The 21091-nt window shown below is 44.5% G+C and overlaps 1 protein-coding gene across 4 annotated transcripts in view; it reads right to left on the bottom strand.

Annotated features, from left to right (window-relative positions):
* Positions 1-2351: 2351 nt before the first annotated feature.
* The window catches only part of LOC146185226 (acetylcholinesterase-like), a 332565-nt gene continuing 313825 nt past the window's right edge, over positions 2352-21091 (bottom strand). For all 4 annotated transcript variants that reach the window (XM_084606196.1, XM_084606195.1, XM_084606198.1 and 1 more), the window contains 2 exons: positions 6218-7713; positions 2352-4371 (listed from right to left, as the gene is read on the bottom strand). In XM_084606196.1, the coding sequence (XP_084462322.1) occupies positions 4224-4371; positions 6218-7713 (1644 nt within the window). In that variant the 3' untranslated portion in view covers positions 2352-4223. The remainder of the gene's footprint in view (positions 4372-6217; positions 7714-21091) is intronic.

The raw sequence follows: 21091 nt of genomic DNA, 5'->3' as shown, positions 1-21091 counted from the left end.
ACGGATTCGAGATAAAATTTGGCGACTGTGCTGTGTGCACGTATATGAGTTTTGTTTGCTTTTGGGCTGAATATTTATACCCGATGAAGTATTTTCGTCATCCTAATCTCTGTCCAACTTTATCGCTTCAAATCCTTTTCTCAATATTTTAACCTATGTAACGAGCGCACTCTTCATAACTTCATAGAAGTTTCAATAAAAAGTGCGCAATGTCTTTACGATTAAACGCGATGCGCATTTGTGTCATTTGTTACTATAGATAACTCCTTATGCTTGACTGTGGCGAGTGACCTGAATGTCTGGAATCTCTATCTGGCCTCAGTTGGCGTAGCCATTTAAATTGACAACAGAAGCTCACGGAGCTCAGAAGCGGTCAGAAGCGGAGGCAAGTCGCGGCGCTAAAATATATGCTGAAGCAGAATAGAGAGCGATGTTCAAGGAGACCACTACCGCACCGGTGGAATATAGCGTACGAGTAGTGGGGTGAACGTGGATGTGTGTCGGGCTTTTAGCCTCGCATAAAATGGTCATATACGCTGCATGCATAAAGGACAAATGCGTGCATTGGTCACCGCTTCTGCATTCTTGAGAAGTTATCCTAGAAAGCAATATGGATTTCTTCTTTTCAAAAGGAGCTGTAATATTTTACTTTTTTAGGAAATGAAATGATTTTAGTTCACGGAAAAAAAAAAAAGAAAAACACACTGTGATATGGTGCTAACTACCTGAAATATATTTTAAAAGAAAAACTACAAATATAAGGCTACAGTGACACAGGAGTTAAAAAAAGCTAGATGATATAATACAGCAGACTAGCTAGGTAAATTATCTAAGATCCATGAGAGGCTCAGGTTGCTAACAGAACAAAATTGTGTTTAATATCAAAATATACTGACATTGCTGCTATCTATTACAGCAAAAATACATATTAGATATTAATAACGTTCGTATTAATAAGATCAGTGGCAACGTTCGTTGCCACTGATCTACCCTCTAAGTTGGATACACTTTCAGAGAAGACAGACATCGCATCACGTTCAAATTCGTTACGTTAATATTTAGCAGGCCGAATTGAGTTTGTAGTTGTACTAATTGACCATTGATGGCGCTTACGATTGCATTACTCTGCCAAAGCCCTTGTTCTCTGGCTTTTTCTCCCAGTTTGGTAATTGAGCTTATTGCCATACGTACCCATGCAAAGAGAAGGAGCGCGCCACCTTTCAGGGGAAATCGTCACTATACACGCATGCACCCCAGCAGCATTCCCCATAATTCATGCACTCACTTGTACTCGTTGCGTCCAGGTGGCGTAGATAACTCGGAGCAGTAGGAGAAGTCTGCTGTCAACCGGTTTCGCTCACTTCCTTAATGTCAGCGGCACGGTAGCGGCGGCAGGAAAAAGACTGGCTTACGTTGTCGTAGGTGTGCCGGGCTTCTCGCTTCACTGAATCGTTTTTGAGGGTCTCCCAATGTAGGGTGCAATTACTCTTTTATTTCCCATGAATTTCTGTTAGCAAGTATCTATAGAATTATGTCTAGCGAGGTTTGGAGACTACAACTGACCGCGTGAGTGCTCTTTTCTGCGACAGTTTACATAGCTTTTACCTCCTCGAACGGTGGCTTGGAAAACATAGCCAAAAATTTTAGCCTGAGCTCAGGCCCTCCTTAAATAATGACATTAAAAAAAAAAAAAATCTGTCGCAACATGGTATAGCATCTCCTCTCCAAGCTACTAAAGGTTTGTAGCTACTGATTGGCTCGTTTCGTCGGTAATAAAAGTCGATAGGAATGACAGCCGGTTAATGGCTGAGGGAGCAATGCAACAATTATAGTATATAAGGGAAATGCGCAACAACTTAGACAGGACACAGGAAGAAACACATACAACAGTTCACGAGCGCAATGTGTTTCTTCCTGTGTCCTGTCTAAGTTGTTGCGCATTTCTCTTATATACTATGCAGAACCAACTAGCCCGACAGCACGCTCTTCGCAACAGTTATACGTTTCCTCAGCTTTAGAACGCATTCTGGAAATCGGCGGGAGTCGAAATATCACCTTAGTTTAACAGGATCTGAAAATGACATGGCTGAAACGAAATCTGGGATCAGGCTAGGGAATTAGATTCGAATAGATAGCCCTTCCCCACACCTACATGAACTGGAGAAGATCGCGATGACGCATGCTGTAGCACAGGCAAGAGATGCAGGCAACGTTAGCAGAGAATAATATCCCAGGAAACGAGAACGTCTGACATGGCATGCATCGATTCATGTACCACACACCAGAAAGAGTAGCAGTTACTCTTCGTTTCTCGTGACATGAATGCGAGAAAGAGCGACAATCAACTGGTAAATATATTTTAATAAGCCATTGCATTTACAATTTTGAGCTCCTTGAATCAATGAATCAACATTGCCCTTAAGCGCTAAGCAACAAGAGAAGTTGTTTATCGCTTTGGCAGAAAAACACTTTTTTTTTTTTTTTTTTAGTGTGTATGCGCAGCTTTATGCCTTCGCCAAGTAGCGCAACGTTTCCTTATTGCATCTTCTCAATTAACAATCGCAATGTGAGACTTAGCAGATCCTTTTGTTATTTTTCTTGTGACTAGCTTTAAAACTTTATAGGCGCTAGTGGGAATACTCTTAGTCTCATAATTTTAGCTGAGCTGCAGACTCATTTTGTACTAGGACATTATATTTTTGTCTCACGAATAAATTTCGCATAATACAGATGGAAGTGCGAAAATTATTCAGATTGCGCTACGCACTACCGGCCTCGCCATGCTTCACCCATTAGACAAATTGCAAGCTGCACAATCCCACAACGCAGGTTTGAGATTCAGAAAGGGAAAACATGCATTCGTATTTAAACGTTGATCGGTGGATATAATAATTAAGTAAACAAGGTCAATAACGGCGATCTTGGCATGTTTTTTTTGGACATGTTCCCACTTTTATAATGATCAACACGTGCACAGACGGTACAGATGAACACTTCCACTGACAAAGGTTGCCTGTGCTTGAAATCCGAATATGAGATGTAAAATCGCTGACAATAATTTTTTGCGGTGGTCAAACGATTTCGGACGCGGTTATGGAATTCGCTTGCAAGATTACATGTCTGGCGCTGCTGCCATTATTATGGTGCGTACCTAGGTATTGCCACTGATACAGTTGCAACGTTCCATAGTATTGGTACTTCGATTTTCAGCCGAAAATCTGTTTGCATCTGCGATCAATATTATAGTTAGTAATATGGAGGTTGCTTACTCATTTCGTGCTCATTTCATTTAATCATAAGGAGTAAATCGCCCACCACAAAGGAATGACCTTAGTGGCCGGCCTCCGGCGCTCACAGAAGTAAGGGTATGTAACTTGTTTGGGTATTGCCTACAGGCTTCAAGCCACTATTTCTGCCAATCTTAAACAATCCAGGCGATTTGGACGGGAGTTTATAAGAAATGTATGCACGATGCCTGCAGATGGAGTGCTATTTAGTGCTCCATTGAAAAATGTTTATAATACATAATTCATTGAAGTAGAAAAGAAGCATCGGTTAGACCACTATCACTAATGGTGTAATGGAGAGTTTGGAAACAGGAGAGCAACAAATTTGAATGCGGCAGATGTGTTGATTATATACATTGAGGTTGGCGAAAGGAGACTAGAAAAACAACAATATCTGTGGTCTTATTTTTCAGATGAAAGAAGATGGAAGGGACACCATTTAGAGGAAAAGCAGAACTGGGTATAAGCTGCATCCTACGAATGCAGATTTTCAGATGTTTTTTTTTTCTGCGCATTGTGTAGCCTATTTCGGTCTTCGCAAAAAAATTAAAGAACCAAAAACTATATGAAATAATTAACGACACATGCCATATAGCACGTGTAAACAGGGATTGTGCCAAGTGCTAACTATTCTTAACATGAGCTAAATATTTTGAGGCTTCCTTATATAAAGGATAAACATGTAAAAACACTTAGACTATGAATAACGAACAATCTAAGAACAACAAATTATCAACAGCAGGTACACACAAGAGACAATGTTTGGACTGGCGCCCAGCTCGAAATGCAAGAGATGTGAGCATGTGCTAAAGATAACGAGACCTTGCGATAACCGGCTCACAAGCCTTCCCTGCCAGAGGCGGCTCGTCAGCTATCACAATCTTTCAGTAGCTACTGCCACGCTTGGTGGTGTAAGCGACCTTACAAAGCGTCTCTTCATTCGTAAGGACGCACCTTGCCCCAAAATTCGCAAGAAGACTTAAGCAAGCGTTTTTTCAGCACGCTTCCTTCCCGCCGGAGGTCTAGGTACTGGTCCTCCTCATTGAACTTTGGCCAGGTAGCGTTGTCGATGGTCTTGGGAACACTGGAAGAACAAAAAGTTAAGATGTCAACGAAGTCATTTTGTCGCCTACATGCAATTGGAAACAAAGAAATTACAAGGGTTCAACGCTGCTGAACCAAATATTGAGCGGAAGCATTAGCTGCGGGTGACGGAGCGTTCTTCTTCTCTTTTTCTTCTTCCTCATATAAAGCCCCGCTCTAACCAAGCCGTATGAACGCGCCTTAGTGGCCTCTAGGGGTAACGTGAATGCCAGGGTCCTAGCAGGCTGATTCTGACATAACCGTCCCATGTGAGGCGAGAGACCCAAGTTGGCAGCTCCTGCCAGTCCACACCCTAGTATCACGTGGGGTGTGACGTCACAGCGTCACGTGGGTAAGATGTGGTTACCGGCCACGCTACGCTGAAGTAGTATTGCTTTCGCAATAATAAAGTACATGGTTACAATGCGACGCAGGGAATGGGAATAGCAAAAACCATTTCTCGATACAAGGAGAGTTTACATTTAGATGAAGCGCATTTTTCATAGCGGATCATATTTGAAATAAGTACACGTACGCTGAAATGGCGTATACGACCTCACAGTAATGAACCGGCTCAGGAAAATGCGGCATTAGTGGCTGTAAACGTTTTACTACTCTCCTGAAGGTCATGTACTGAATGCTCATTGGCGGCTTCCGCATTTGAGTGAAGGCGCGCACGGGAACAACTTCCTTGTATCGGGAGTTTGGCGCATGTTCAAGGACACCAAGCTGCGGCCCAAATGAATTCGGAATCTTTGCCTTCCGTGTCTGTTATACTGTAGGTTAAAGGACCTTACTGATGCCTCAGTTAATTCAGGTAAGCCAATGAAATGTACAGTAATTAACAAAATTAAACCTTTTTCATACAAAATGTAGATATTGCATTTGAACCTTTACTGGGGAAAGTTTGCAATTAAAGTAGTGGTGCAGCTTATAATGATAGAAACAAAAAAATAGTTGCACGATTGCAGGAAGCAACTAACAGAGGTAAAAGCACCGGCAGCTTTTCTTAGACAGTGTTCGTGTATTTTTGCTCGTACAGAGACGTTGTCTTTGTGCGAAACCTAATATCATAAAAAAAATTATTTTTTTGCTATATGCTGTTATCTAACTTAATAATATTCAATAGGGCCAGAGAATAAAACAAGATTAAGCTTCGAGAGGTTAACCTGTTACTATTACTTAAAACATCAATATTACGCATTGAAAGAATTCTTACTACAGATAAAATAAGACTGAGCTTCAAGCTTCAATACCTTGGATCATGAGCTTTTCTGTGCTGTCCAGCATTCAGCCTGCTGACCCATATGCGAAAAGTTTCTTCCAGGCGACTTTTCAGAATTTCAACTAACTTTCGCATTAATGGTGCTTCACCACAGGCAGTATACCATCAGGCAAAACGAAGCCAGCTCATATGCAGGGATTGTTTGATGGGTAACTTTATCTAACACGAAGAATTATCCCGCTAATTAATACATCATCCCGTCTGAGAGGCGTGGAGGAGCAAGATGTCACACTACTGAACCCGAGCCTTTGTGAGCAATCCACCAATGCTACGACTTTCTCGAAAGCAAGCAGTGTCGAATAACCCCAGCTATGACTGTCTGTCATTTTATCGCATGAATTTGTATTTTACCCAAATTATATTATTGAGTGCATATATTTACGCAGAGCACATGTTATGGCCCATGCCAAATATTAACGAAAAACTAATACTTAATCTTTAATAAAATACCTTAGCTAGCACGGAAGTCTAGCACAATGCCATTGATGGGTCCATTACCGCCGCTATATCACATGCAAAATGAAACGCGTAATTGAACACGGGCAGAAAATTGGCACCTTACCCTGTGTGACTGAAGGTGGATATAATATTTATGAAATTCTCCGCAGCCTTGACATCGTCTTCAGTAGCGTTCTTTGCCAGCTTCAGCCCGGAACCCAGGCTGAAGAAGATATCATCTCCATGCGTTGGCCGTGTCCAGTCGGGCCAGTCGACGTAGGAGGCTTGCTGCGACCATTGGTACATGTACACTGTTGCATTTGGCCTAAGGAACTTCTTCGCGAACACCGTCGTCGGGCAGCCAAATTGCAGGTCGCCGATAAGTGAAGATCCCGTATACACAGGCTCCGTCCCTTTGGTAGCATTCAGGCCACTGAAGTAGTAATCGATGATGGGCTCAGGCTCAACCTCCATGGTAGAGGTAATGAGAGCCTTAATGAGAAATATCATCTCTCCCTTCATGACATCGTCAATGGAGTTCATGTCCCGGAGCTTGTTGAAGAGGAAGTACAAGAAGAAGTCGCCTTCGGCCTCGCATATTCCAGTGAGAAGTTCGTCTGCGTTGACCCTGCCACGCATCAGTGCAGCCGCGGGTTTTTCTGGAAGCATTTCCTCTCCGAAGACCGGAAAGAAGGAGTCCAAGCCACCGGCATTAAAGCTGTCGGTGGCGTTCAGGATGTCCATAAAAGGCTTCGATTTCAGACACTTGATGACTTCACTGACGTTGCTTTTGACTTCGCCTCCATCGCACTCCAGGGCTCTGCTGAGCAGTTGAGCCCTAAAATGTCCCTGCTTCTGGTCGCTCACGATAGCAGCTGTGAACGGACTGCCACTCTGCATCACTGCGCGCTTGAAGAGACCCTTGCTTTTGGGTGAAATCAATTGCATTCCGACAGAGACGGAGCCAGCACTCTGGCCCATCAGGGTGACGCGGGAGGGATCTCCGCCGAAAGCGCGGATGTTGTTTCTAACCCATTTGAGGGCTAGGAGTTGGTCATAAAGACCCATATTTCCCGGGGCGTCTTCTACGTCCATGTAGAGAAATCCAAAAGCTCCGAGTCGGTACGCAATCGTAACGGTGATCACGTTGCCTCTCGCGGCCAACTCTGAAGTGTCCATCGCTTCGAGGGAGGCACCACCATATGAAAAACCCCCTCCTGGCACATAGACAACTACCGGCAACAAGGATGGGTCCTTCCTGGTAGGAACGAACACGTTCACGTAAAGACAGTCTTCTGAGAGCATGTCCGTAGATCTTATCAGAAAGTAGTTGTTGATTCGAATGGGAGGCTGTGGGCAGAGGGGTGGCTGCGAGGTAGCATTGTAAACACCTTCCCAGGGCTTCTTTGGCATCGGCTTCTTGAAGCGTAGCTCGCCCACTGGCGGCTCGGCGAAAGGAATCCCAAGAAATGCTCGCACCGATGAGGTTGTGGTAGGAACGACAGTGCCACGCACGGCTCCGGCGATGGTCTCAACAATGTCTTCGCTCTGCTGTTGGGCATAGATGGTCGCCAAGGTGGCTAAGATAACGCCCGTCCACAGCACCATGACTTTCATTGCCTGCAAGGGATATTTCAACGAGGATCATTCGTTAGTGCACAAAACCAAGAAAATAAACTCGAATACAATAGTCTGAAGCTACATTTGGTAATGGTGCTAAATTGGGTTAGTTCAGGAGCCTTAGGAAAAACAATATGAAATTGCCAAGTGCACAGTAAAGCGTTTTGAAGAAACAGCACGTCTGAGACGAAGTTAACCTTTTTACATATAACCTGCAAACAAGGGGCAAACATTTGTTCAATGAAGATTTAAAACTTTCGAAAGGTGCACTGAAAGTTTCAAATGCCGCGTCTCTTAATCGCCCAAGCTCTGTTGTTTTGAGCGAGACGCACCAAGCAAAGTAATAAATCTCTTTGCGTTGTTTTCATTGCTTTCAGAAAAGGTGAAAAGAGAGCGAAACCGAGCGAAAATCGACAGATGACTTGACTCTTCCGGCCAGCCTAGTATCCTGCGAAGGCGCCCAAACTTGTAGTGTATATTCCCATTTAAGGACTTTCCGACCTAATGTTTGGGGCTGGGTTACCCAAATTTCAAGGGTGAGCCAAGTGTCTTTTGGGGGTGGGACAAGTCTGTTTTAGGTGTGAGGCAGTTCACTTTTATAAGTGTGCAAATTCTTATTTTAAGTTCGCCAGTCACGCAGTCGTGCTAGTTGGTTTTGCATTTAATCACATAGAGGGGTCGGCCACTCAATGTTTTCTTTAGAGGGGGGGTTAATTATAAGTGAAACCGCTGTACTTTTAACGGACGTCAATTTTTCAGTGCGGAAGCCGTCAGTTTAGATTCATTTCGCGCGGAGTGAGCTTGAGAAGATGACGTGCAATCTACAGCGCGAGAAAGCGGCAGTAGAACATGCATTTGTGATGACGGTAGCTACAGGATTCAGTACCCGCTTTCCACGAGAAATACATGCTTGGGTTTGAATCCGCTCCTCTAAGAGGTCTCGTCTTCTTTCGTTTGACATTTACTATGCTACTGCTATGCTAGACTGACAAGATCACTTCAGGGGCAAGGAACGCAAAGTACCTGATTTTCAGATTTACCACATCAAGGAATAATGCTGTCTCCCTAAAAAAGTGTCTACTCCGCCGGGGTGGCGCAGTGGTTACGGAGCTCGACTACTGTTCCCAAGGATGTGGGATCGAATCCCGGCCTCGGCGGCCGCTTTTAGATGGAGACGAAAAGCAAGGCGTCCGTGTGCTGTGCGATGTCAGTGCACGTTAAAGAACTCCAGGTGGTCGAAATTTCCGGAGTCCTCAACTACGGCGTCTCTCATAGCTTGAGTCGCTTTGGGACGTTAAACCCCACAAGCCGAGCTAAGCCAAGCTAAAATGTATTAGCCATAATAAGCGTTCGCAGTTAGCGTAAAAATTTACACATAAACATTAAATGATAGCGATGTCAACAGCGATCGGTTGAGTGTCAAATGAGAACTGAACACATTCGAATTAGTCCATGCAAAGACAGGTAGAATGAAGAAATTAAAGAAGATGCTTAAGCTTCGCCTTCAGAGTAGATGCAATAGCCCCTTTAACACCTTTTCATAACGCGATTTTTCTTTCAGTTAGTTTGATTTGGGGGGGGGGGGGGGGGAAGCCGCAGCATCTGTCTCAATTTTTAGCTGGACACCTACACTTGCACTTAACAGCACAGAAGGCACATATGTTGCCGGTTAGAATCTTTGTCGCAACCTAGCCTTCAACTTGACTTGCAGATTGATGCTAAGGGGAAGTGAACTGATACAACACCGCCCTGAACGTTGCGCAGACAACGATTATATCACAAGTTTGATAAGAAATAAGTGTGTACTTTTTCCGACGCGTCACGCCGCCGCCGACGGTCAGTTTTCGAGCGAACGAGCCGTATACACTATTGCGCAAAAATGTAAGCTGTTTTGCGCAATCCAAACAAACTGATAATCCGAATTTTTGGAAGGTTTCATTTCTAAATCGCGCTGCGAATGCGAGCCGTGCTAAATTGAACTATGCTCAACACTAGCATGAATTAGCTAGTGGTAAGCCATCCCGGCACAGAAAAAAAAATCACATTTAAACCTTACACATGAGACTGCCTTTCCTCGTGACGAGGAAGGCTATTATTAGAAGTCCCGTTCCATTACGCAGAGCTTCCTACACGTCTATATTCAAGAAACCGAAACGGCTACAGTGCTAAAATAGATAGAACTGCGGTGACTACTGGCAGTCTAACCGACTTTCACAGCGTCAACATAATTTTGCCACGAAGAAGGCAGCTGCTTTATAAAGCGCGCTATTTACGTTTCGAACTCTCGGCAAATACCTTAAAATTCTAATACCGCACTTGATTAAGATGCTGTACGCAGCCAGATAAGTCTCTTGCGCACCACCTTTACTTTTTGGCACGTATAGTCGTGAGAAAAAGTTAGCCGATGGCGGAGCTAAGGAAAACAGCGTTGCAACGCCATCTATCAATAGCTACCTGAGATCAAGACAATCATGGAGATGCCACATTTTATCAGCATGCATATGCCTTTGTCGTTGTCCCTGTGGCTATCGCCAAATGGCGTTTAAATGCCGTTTTGCCAAGCTCTACCATCGGCTCGTTATTGTCGACCATAAACCCTGGCTGCTCATTGGAGGGTCAAATTCTAAAGTTAAAGCTCAGCTACTTTGGTCATCTGATGAGAAGAGAGGAGTCGCTGGAGAAAGATTTGATGTTGGGAAAGGTTGAGGGTCGCCGGAGAAGGGGTAGGCAGCGAACGCGTTGGTTAGATGGCATCCTCGAGGCACTGCAGATGAAGTTATGTGATGTTAGGAAGATAGTGAGAGACCGGAAAGCGTGGCGGGATAAGGTCCATAGAATCACGAAGAGTCGGACAGGACTGAACGGCTGAACTGAACTGACCACCGGCTAGCTGTTGCATACCACTTTTGCTCACGACTGTACGTACAAGAGCAAAAACGTGTCTTACGCCCAGTGCATAAGTAGTACCTACATAAATCCGTGGGCTTCAAGCTTCATGGCGGCGAGATCCCCATAGTTCGCAGTTCGAAGTTGGCAGATACTCTATTTGACCCATTAATATCGCGCTTTTCAAAGCGCCGTAAAATAGTTTCGGGCTTCCAGGATTTCTTAACAAATGATTCCTTGATTACAGAAATGTAAAAAAGCTGGGAAATTTGTTTTGAAAACGTTCCTGTTCCGGAAAACGACGTAAGGTAATTTTTTATCATTTCTTAATGCCCAAGGGCTGAAACCAAGCGCTAGTATGCAGCCGCAATCAAGAAATAGGGGGCAGCATTCAGGACTCAACCATCACACACGACTGCAGTATAACGGCCAAGGAAATGTCAGGGTATTTAGCCGCCAGAGTTACGTTTAGCACCAATGTACATTTTCGGCGAGCCTTCTGCATCTCTAGCAGCCTGCACTTTGGCACTGTGCAGCTTCAGACGACCGTTACTTCAAGTATGCTAGCGATTCACAAAGTTATGCGCGCAGAAATGAAAATTATTCTTCCTTTTTGTTACATACTTGCAGTTCTAGGCGTTGGTAGGTTTTGTTGCTTATAGATATAAATTATATACAAGAAAAGTGGTTACGATGTCCTATAATATATTTTAAATAATAAAAGGGGAAATGCGTTATTTACACCCACGACGTTGTCACGTTTGGACACATGCATTTAGAATGTTTGTCTTTGAGTAGAAAATGTACACCTGGGAAGATCTCACATCAAATAATGTAAAAAAGCTGGAATATTGCCCCTGTCAACCTGGTCAGGTTCAACGCGGACGAAAGCCTCTTCACATGTCCTGTTTCATCTTCCACCACTACGCCCCTTTCCTACCAGCGCGAAGTTTTAAGTTTCGTCTCCACTTGCTTACTGTCGTCTATCAGTGATAAGCTCTCCTTCACTAGGAATTCAATCCCCGACAATCACGGGCCAACTGCTAAATATTTTGCAAACTGCACGTAGCATATATGTGCCACCGCTATATACATCTTCCCAAAATACAGCCAAGGTATATCATCAACACTCGTTCTTTAACACGCTGATCGCTTCTCTCGCCTCAACGCTACTGTTATCAAGAAGGGAACGTAGAGTTATTTGCTCAACTGAGAAAGTTATAGTAGACAAGTCAACTGGCAAAACCACAGAGGAAAGCCGAGAGAACAGTGACCAACATGGGTGGCAACTCGTCGCCATTCCGCGTTCTCTTTATATTTCCTTGCTAGCGGTGGTCATGTGCTCAAAACGTAAAAGGGGATTGTATATCATATATTTTACTCTTTTCTATCGCCTGTCGTCTATCGCGCTGTTAAAAGCCATTTTTAGTAATTATGTAAGTGCTGGCAAGATGCAATTATGGAACACTTGCCATTTGAATCTAGGAAGTATTTGGCGATAGAGAGGTCCAGAAGAACCGAATATCCTTGTTGAAGGCAGAAAGCTGCCCTGAGGAATTAGCACTTGCCACTCTTCACATATTAGTACTATTTCAACCATGTACTTCTATTTTTGTGAACAACTTCAGATACATGTCGAAAAGAGCCACGAGTGAACGCAAACACAAGAGACTGCAAAAAGACACGCGCTCATCGTCTTGGTGTGTAACATAATTTGCATCATTTGTACGTTACATCACAATGTTCTAGATGATCGCGCAATAAGGATTAGGGTCGGCATAGTAGAATATCATCGCTGTCGCACCCTGTGCTGGTCAAACGTTGTCGTGTGCCAGGCGGAAGTTGAGTATGGAGCTCAAGATAACTCTCGTCACGGCTGCCTCTTATAGCTTAAGGATATTTCCCCTTGTCTTGTTCGAAGGAACTGCGCTCTTTCGGCCGCTGCACGATCGTGTCGTCATAGGGTCAGTATGCAGACGGTTAGGTTGTACGTGCTGTCTCCCACGCGAAGGTGCCCTTAGTGTGCCTAATTTAGCGCTATTGTTGATGCTAGAGGAAGGAGGAAGGAAGTTGGCGGAGGGCGCCAGGGTGTGTGGCGTTTCCGGATACAGTGAACTGTACGAGGCCAACCCACGGAGAGTGGTAGCGACGTCTCCCTCCAACGCATTTCAAAAATACATCGGGTCTAAATCGGACCTGTTTGGAAGGGGGCAGCGAAAGCACCTGGCCGGCCCAAAGGACAAAGCCGAACTCGACCCAACTCTTCCGCTTTCACGGCGCACGATTACTATCGCACGAAAGGAACTCCTCGCTAAGACTGAGCTGCTGCCGGCCATGGAGAATACTCGCACCGGATTAGAAGGCAACGCTTTTTCCGGGCACCGAGAAGGCATTTGTACAGTTGACGTCTGCCGAATATTTTGCTTTTAACTGTGCTAAATCCCTGTTATGTAATAGGATGCTTCAATGTTACAGGATACTGGCTTTGAATTAACAAGCTGCAGTGTACGAAACGTTCAAGGAAAACAAAATCAATAATGCAGACCGCGAGCTTAGCTGGCTGCGTGAACTTTGGAGCGGGTATTTTCAAAGCGGTTGATTTCATCATAGAATTATATGTGCGCCTCCTCAGTTCGAAGACCCTTGAAAACAGATCAAGGACGACACGCTATCCTTGTAACCAACCTTCGCATTCCATACAGTACCATCCTTGGCTGGTCTTTCCACCAGAACTATTATACAGGAGATGAAGTTTTAATAAGGCCACAACATTGCGCATGCTTACTTTGGACGATGAAAATTCATCATTTTGGAAACACGCCACGTTTTAAGAGCATTCCGGTTATTATCCGTGGAGTGTAGCTTTCTGACTGCTACATCTCAAGGTGATGTCTTCGGCCTTTGAGCGTAATATATACTTCAATAAAAAGGAATATTGCCACCAAATTATAAGAAAAGTATCACCTCACGGTCACCAAGAAAAATATTCAGATAAATTGTCCGATCAGAAGTAGTCACCTAGTGTTCTTACAAATGCTCAGAATAGGCAGATGGTGCTCTATCATTGCCTTTATCAGCATGGTTGCTCCTCTTCATTGTAATTATTAACCTGGCTGTCGCCGCTGAGAACTTGACAAGGACAGCGTACTCCAGCAGCCTACGTGAAGACTGTACTCTAGCAACCTAAGTCAAGACTGCAGTCTACGAACGAACACGAAACCCGCCTCTTACTCCAGACCCTCGCTACTTATGACCGTGCAAGCAGATTCATTCGCTGACTATTTATCACCCATACTCAGCCCTGACTCGCTGCTCGCAAAGCGGGTGATGTCCCTGCCTTATGATGATGATGATGACGGCCTAGCGACGGTAATGTCGGCAGCATGTTTAGGCAATAAAGCTTCCACCAACGTCATAGCAGCTGTCCAGTTGCTAGACCGGGGCCACGAAAAAATGCTTCGCGCTTACGTGAGCGGTTCATCCCCATCTTATTTGAAGTAAACTGTGAAAGCTATGCGTGATACTCCGTCCCAATGCGCGGGATGTGAAGTGGAAGCCATAGGTGCGTTCATACTTCTGGGAGTGAGTAATCAGTCCTTCTGCTGATTTAATTTCTTTTTGTAAGCCTTTGTCAAAAGTGTAGAGCACAGGGAGTGCGCTCCTCAGGCATTGCATGCGGTTTGTAATGCATTGCCAGATGTTCCGGACCTCTTGATGATAAGAAATGTTTTTCCCCACATGTCCCACTCTCTCCAATGGGAAGGACTTCCATTAACGCTAAAGCAGCGCCACTACACTGCTCAGAAGCAGAACCCCTGGCCTCTACACTTTTGACAAATGCTGTACAGTTATAGATACTGTAGTGGCAAGACAATAATTAAGACACTGCTCTCGAGAACAGTTGATGAATTAGTAATGTGCCATTTTTATTGACGAAGATAGTTAGGGTAGGGAACACTAAACTGAGGAAATTAATCTTTAGGATAGCTTTCGTCATCATTACCACAATCACCAGTCTGACTATACCCACAGCAGGGCGAAGGCCTCTCCCATATTTCTCCAATTAACCCGGTTCTGTGCTAGCTGCATCCACTTGACCCCTGCGAAAGTCTTAACCTCATCCGCCCACCTAACTTTCTGCCGCGCCCTGCTACGCTTTCCTTCCCTTGGAATCCACTTTGTTACCCTAAGCGACCATCGGTTATCCTCTCTTCGCACTACATGTCCTGCCCATGCCCATTTCTTTCTTCTTAATTTCCACTAGAATGTCAGTAACTACTTGCATAGTTACTGACATAGTTACTGACATAGCTTTCGTAAATATATGCAACTTGAGCAATCGACATGGGGAGTTGTCCCTTCTGGATAAGCAAAAATAGAAGTAGTCGTTTTGCAAGTTGTAGCAAAAACCACATGTTTTTCTACAAAATGACCCCTCAAGTATGACTTGCTGCGGGAAATAATATGTTCCGGCAGTGCATAACGCATCCTTTTATAGCCTCGACGTTCATGAGTAACTAAGAAAATATTAATGTTGCTAGCCAAAGGAAGGCATACCGCATTGCTTGCTGCTCTGCCTTTTACATGTATTAAGCAATCAGTATGTCCCGTTTATGTTAACCAAGCCCATGATGTCGAAGTAAACTGCTCCAATGATGAATAATCGCTGCCCAAAGAGCCAATAAAATAAAGGGCAGCGGTGTATTGCTTTGTAGAAGTACTTGCTATAGGGCTAGTTGATCCATGCTATTAATTGGAATGACGCAAGGAAACGGTCACAAGAAGGAAGGCGGATAGAAAGAGCGCGTATTGCTGGGCGCGAAGTTTTTTGCTTCAATAAAAACGCTATAATAAACCCAGAAGCCAATAATTCGCTGGTTTGGTAGACGTTTAGAAAGAATTACCTTAACGCATTTGGTCATGGCTAAATTTTAATGAGGTTATGCGACATGAAACTGTGGAGAACTATATTTAATGCGTGCTAAGATCTAAGTGCGTGAGTGGTATCTTCTTTTGTCTGGTGCATTGCCATTCGACCACTGACTGGCCACGAGATAGCTTGGTATCTTGTGTCGAATTAGAGGCCCGTAGGCTCCAGCCATTTAGCTGCTCTCTTTTTAGTTTTGCGATTCGCATGACCGACAGCAGTGAGGCTCTCAAGAGTATCATACTAAAGAAAGAAGTACTGAAAGAAACAAAGTGTGGAATCGCAACCAAAACGCTATTTAGCTCGATAGACAACGATGGTAAGAAATCGAATATATCTGGCTCTTCAGAACTTCTGTTATTGCCCAGCGGCCTGGCGTAATTCCTTTCAGATTAAAACATGCTAAGCAAGAATGCTGCTGCAGGACGCCGAGGGAGTAGTATGTGGAACAAAAGTAGCCTAATTTCAACCGCTCTTACAATCCTCGTTTTTGACCGCGCATTTGCTTACAGTCTTCACAACAGCTATCTTACAAGATGGATTTATTGAAAGGAAAGGCAGAGAGGTTGGCCGGAATGATTAAAATCTGGCCTGCTTACAATTTAATGACGGCTCCAGCGGCATTTAGTCAACCCATAATTTTTGTAATCAATTGTTTTCATCGTTTTGTAGTCTTTAGTTCACTTCGTATGCCCTACGCGATTTCCTATACGTTCCTTTTTGTTCTGAAGCGGGCTCCCAACAATAGACACGTGCCCCGTGCGGAAATAAATACCACTGGATGCAGCACAAAATCTTGAACAGCTTTGCAGCAAAGGGTTGTTATTGCGACTTGAGCAGCCAGGTCCTAGCCAAGGGATACACTGCTACATTTTTCAGCAGAATGCCATCCTTCTGCACAAAGAGATCAGATCTTCTCGATATTCGGTCTTCTAAAGCTAGCGTGTTAAAAAGGGCCAATGGGCGTCCAGCGCGTACTCTGAGTTCTGATACCGCAATCGCTAAGCAAGAAAATGTTTTACGCACCGGGTGCATCACATATCGCGTAGAAAGAGTATGTACAAAAGTGAAAAGACATTGTATAGAAAAAGTGTATAGAAAATTGGAAGCAAATTAATAGCCACAGTAGACTACTCAACTTTCCCGAATATCAACAGCTAGAATGATTCCCGAAGCCAGCAGCGGACACATTGTAACTGAATGAGGTTTCATTAAAATAGCAATTTTGAGAAAACCACACCTTCCCTAGAGATTTTGCGCAAAAATGATGACTGTCATCGCTCAAACTTTCTCTTCGCTGAAAAATCTGACCTATAAGGAGCTTCTTGCGTCATACATCATTCACAGAGTCCGTTGGAAATAAAGGGGTATATCTACCAATAAAACTTCCCTCGGCAATCTTGAGTGCTCAGCAGCGCCGCGTCTATCCTGTGCTTGCTACGTTGTAGGAACAACAAAGTTATGTTAATATGTCTAGCTAATAAACAGATGTCACTAACTAGGTCCAAGCCCATCAGGCGCACAAAGGTCGCTGGGTAAAACTTAGCATCTCCTTATACATGTGTAAGAAGTTTTCAGTGTTTATGTATTTATTCGGTCTCTTTCATACCGAAGTAAAAGAGAGTACTGTTAATAATAATTGCTCAGGTGCCTTTGGGAAGTTGTCACTTGTTCGCTTTAATATTTCTTGCCGGTGTTCTTTTTTCCCAAAATGATAAGAACATTATTTCGAGGGCCGAAGGTGACGCCGAAACCGCTTGAAATGATTCCGCTAGCCGTAGTGAAATAATATTTTAGCCGAAAAATAAAATAAATGCCTGAAGATGTTCGCATTTCCCGCATTAAAGCTGTGACTTCAGGGCTCACGCATTTATGGCAGGACAGAGCGGTACCAGCGGGGTCAGGCTTGAATGTCATTCGCATGGCAAACGTGATGAATGAGAAAATATGTGGTACGTTTACAATTTCTATGTGTAAGTGGTCGTTACGGCAATGAAATCATGTAGAGTCCCCTCCCCTCGCTTCTTTATCACAATGCCGGAATTCTGCCGCACAGGCGAAAACTTTTGACGCAGGATGAGTGGCCGGCATAAGGAGACGTTCCCAGCCGTCATGTTAAAAAGCGACTGCAACGACACCTTGCAATGGGCACACCGAGGAAATGTTCCGCGCCCTTTGCTTCCTCTTCAAAAGTACCAAGGGAACGCCGAACAACTGGCCCTTGATGTCCCCGCTCTCTCTGCCCCGATATCTTTAGGAATTTCTCAGCCTGGTGCTGCACTTGTTACTTTGCCAGGAAGGAGGCTGCAGAGTTAGCACTTTTGATGTTGGTGGCAGGATTGTAAGGTATAAATGGGGACAAAGCCGAATGCGGTTGGCATGGCAGAAATGTTGAACGTGTGAAAATGTTGTAAAATTGCTCATACACATGATGCGGCTTGTCGAGACGGAACTGAGATCATTAGGTATTATAACATCTCCTGGGGTATAATTGCGCTCAAATATTTCCGGGGCTGTTAATTCAGGGTAGAAAGAAATTATTACTGCGTAGTCTCACCAGCATGTCGTGTGGTAACCTTTTCAGCAGATACGGACACCGCGCCATACTTCAAAGCTTTCAGTGACCCCCTTTGGCTGACCCAGCAGAAATATTTTTCCTTTCCCGAGTTTCGCACATTATGACCTTGGCTGACTGCTTTACTTGGGAAATTGTCCTGCTGCACCACACAACCCGAGTAATTTTGCCGGAGAACCCCTGGCCTGAACTCTGGTAGAATAGTGGCTAAAGCATTCGGAACAGACAAATGAATCAACTAATTTACCTTTCATTTAGAACGGATGTCAGTGTTTAGGTTCAGAGTTATACCTGAAACAGCATTGGCCTGAAGATTTTTGCAAAATGGTGGTCCCTTTCTTTCACGGGGAAAAGACATGAAACCTGGATAGGGTCGTTACAATCGCTTTTCAATTTCAATTCCGTGCAGGTTTCCTTGAAAGCAAGCATATTCTCCAATGCTACTAGCGAAGCTTCCGAGGGGACAAAAATAATACGACGATGTGAGCGAGAGACTTTGAACAGCGAAGTTTTTTTTTCAACGGTCAGAAATTTGTAGTACTCGACGAATTTTTGTTGCGTCTAAAACGAGTGCGAAGATTAAAGGGCGCTGCGGACTAAAACAGTGACATCGCTAAGTTCCACTTTTTCTTAATAAAACAGCTTTTTCTTAATAAAGCTGTCCTAACAGGCAGGAAAAAGCCAATTAATTCCAATAAGGATATAAAACAGTTTTTACAGGTCAGCTTACCATAAAAAGCAAGAACAAAGTGCCGTTGCCTTTGGTTTCTACTACATATGTCATTTGCTGATTTCGTCCGACGTTGTCGTGACAACGTGTCTCTAAGGGTACCATATAGAAGCGGCAAAGCCAGCAAGCGAGAGTGCATATTTGTTTGCGAAATATAGGAAAAATCTGTGCCGCGCTTAATAGAGAGGGGTTTTAAAATTTCAGTTCATTCTAAGTTCTTGTAAGTATAGCCTTAATGAACATCATCTTTACTTCTAGTGCCAGCTGTCGTGCTGGATGGGAGCCGACAATCTCCTAATTATCCATATGGGTCGTCATTCCTTATTGAAATGAAACTGAATTGGGTCCTGTCTTGCGTCAACTATTCTTATCTAAGTGCCCATGGCCCCTGCAATAAGCTGTTCACCGGCGATAACTATGCTCACACAGCAAAGCAGCTAAGAAATCAGTAGCATTCGTATGATAGGCCACTTTTTGCCGAAGCAGTGAGAAGAAACTGGGCTCAATTGATGTGATCAGATCTGTCGCATCTGCATACATGAATACTTAAGTTACTCTCCCAAGTCCTTGCCAACTATTAGGTAAAATGATAAGTAAAAATGTGAGAAAACAATCCTGAAACTTGTGCTGCATTGCAGTACAAGGCTTCATGCACCCGATAGCATCAGGAAAGAGGAAAACGTCAAGGCGCGGCCATGCAGGGACGTCAGCTCACCCTTAGTCCTCTGGAGAGTGTGGTGGCAAAAGGAGAGTTTCGCGATGACGAGAGCAGAGTTGTTGCTCCTTCAGCCGATAGCGATGACTCAGTGAAGAGGAGCTTCCCCGTTCTGTCGTACGCACCGTGCCGAGTCTGCCTGTGAAGTGTGCGTCCGGGCGCACTTTTGTGGACAAGACGCGGCGCCGCTTCTCAAGAATCTGGAGTCACTGGACGGGTCTACCTTTCGCCGGCCTCCCAGCAGTCTCCACTTCCGCTACCACCTTGGCGCGTTGGGGCCGTTCCCCCCTTTCGCTCCGACGCCTACATTTACGACGCTGCAGGGGCCGCACGAAGGGAAGGGGAGACTCTCGAAACGTCCGGCTTGGACACATCCTGGTCCTCTCGCAGACTCTTCATACACTCTCTGTTGCTCCCTTTCTCAGTTTCTCCCTCGGACAGCACCACCCTTCAGCGGCATGAATGCTATCGAAGCTTCACACAGTAACGAATAGTTATTTATTTCTTCGGAGAGGAGAGGGTTGTCTATGTTGGAATGCTGCTTTCCGGAGGACTGCATAAGGTGGAGGATTGCAAAGGAAAGCTACAAAAATATGCGGCTGTTCTTTTCCATTATTAATCTATATAACTAACTACACTGAAAACCACTCGAGAGCCTGTTAGCTATGAGAACGCGTGCTTGTGCGTGATGTAAGCCGAGCGGATATCGACAGAAGCAGAACAATTAACTCGCTCTTGCTGGCGGATCCATCAAGGAGAAGAAGCTCACAGGAAGAGGGGAAGGGGGGGGGGGGGGGTCAGATAGAAAGGCACCGTCTGTTCATTACACTACAACGGCACCACCTTGGCGTTGTCCTCGGGCTGTTTGCTTTCGTTAAAAATCAGACCGATTGTCAAAGCGGTAGCAACCTCCATCAAAGGACGGGAGACGATGGCTTTAGATACGGATCATGGAAGTAAAGTGAAACAAGACAACGTTGCTGGCAGCTCAAAGACTACGGGGAAAGGCTACGTGACCTCAGACTGAGAAGATAAAAACAAGAAGCAACTCGTCCTTGTTGAGGTTCTCAAGGTGATCCGCGCAGCCGTGACCTCCGCAGAGGTCGTCACATAACGTATCTAGGTTACATAACGTTGCGATAGCAGCCACACAGCGGAAGGCTACAAGACTTACTTTTATTTCTTATTTTTGTTTATCTGCTTTATCTTTCCACGAAAGGGAAGCATTGGAAGCTTCCAGCGAGATTTTAAGGCTTCTGCGGCCATACTGCCGGACATGTATGAATGGCAGGTAGTGTCGCTCTGCGTTCTTGTTATTGCATTATTTTGTTGTGTATTTATGTTTGCACTTTACACATGGGGCAATTGTCCGGTGCATAGAAAAACGTGGTAGCTTGTAATTCACCAGGCAGAAAGAAACCAGAAGAGGCACCACAATGATTAGTAAGCAAAATATGAACCAAATAAAGAACATTGGGAGAAGTGTGTGTGAACTAAAGAACGGGAGTATATCTCGGAAACGGGTAATGGAAGACTAGGCATGGG

This window comes from Amblyomma maculatum, chromosome 6, assembly GCF_055883805.1.
Source record: "Amblyomma maculatum isolate TAMU_Amacu chromosome 6, ASM5588380v1, whole genome shotgun sequence".
In the NCBI taxonomy this organism is placed as follows: domain Eukaryota; kingdom Metazoa; phylum Arthropoda; class Arachnida; order Ixodida; family Ixodidae; genus Amblyomma; species Amblyomma maculatum.
The sequence above is the reverse complement of the archived record's forward strand: the minus strand, read 5'-3'. Positions and strand labels throughout refer to the sequence as shown.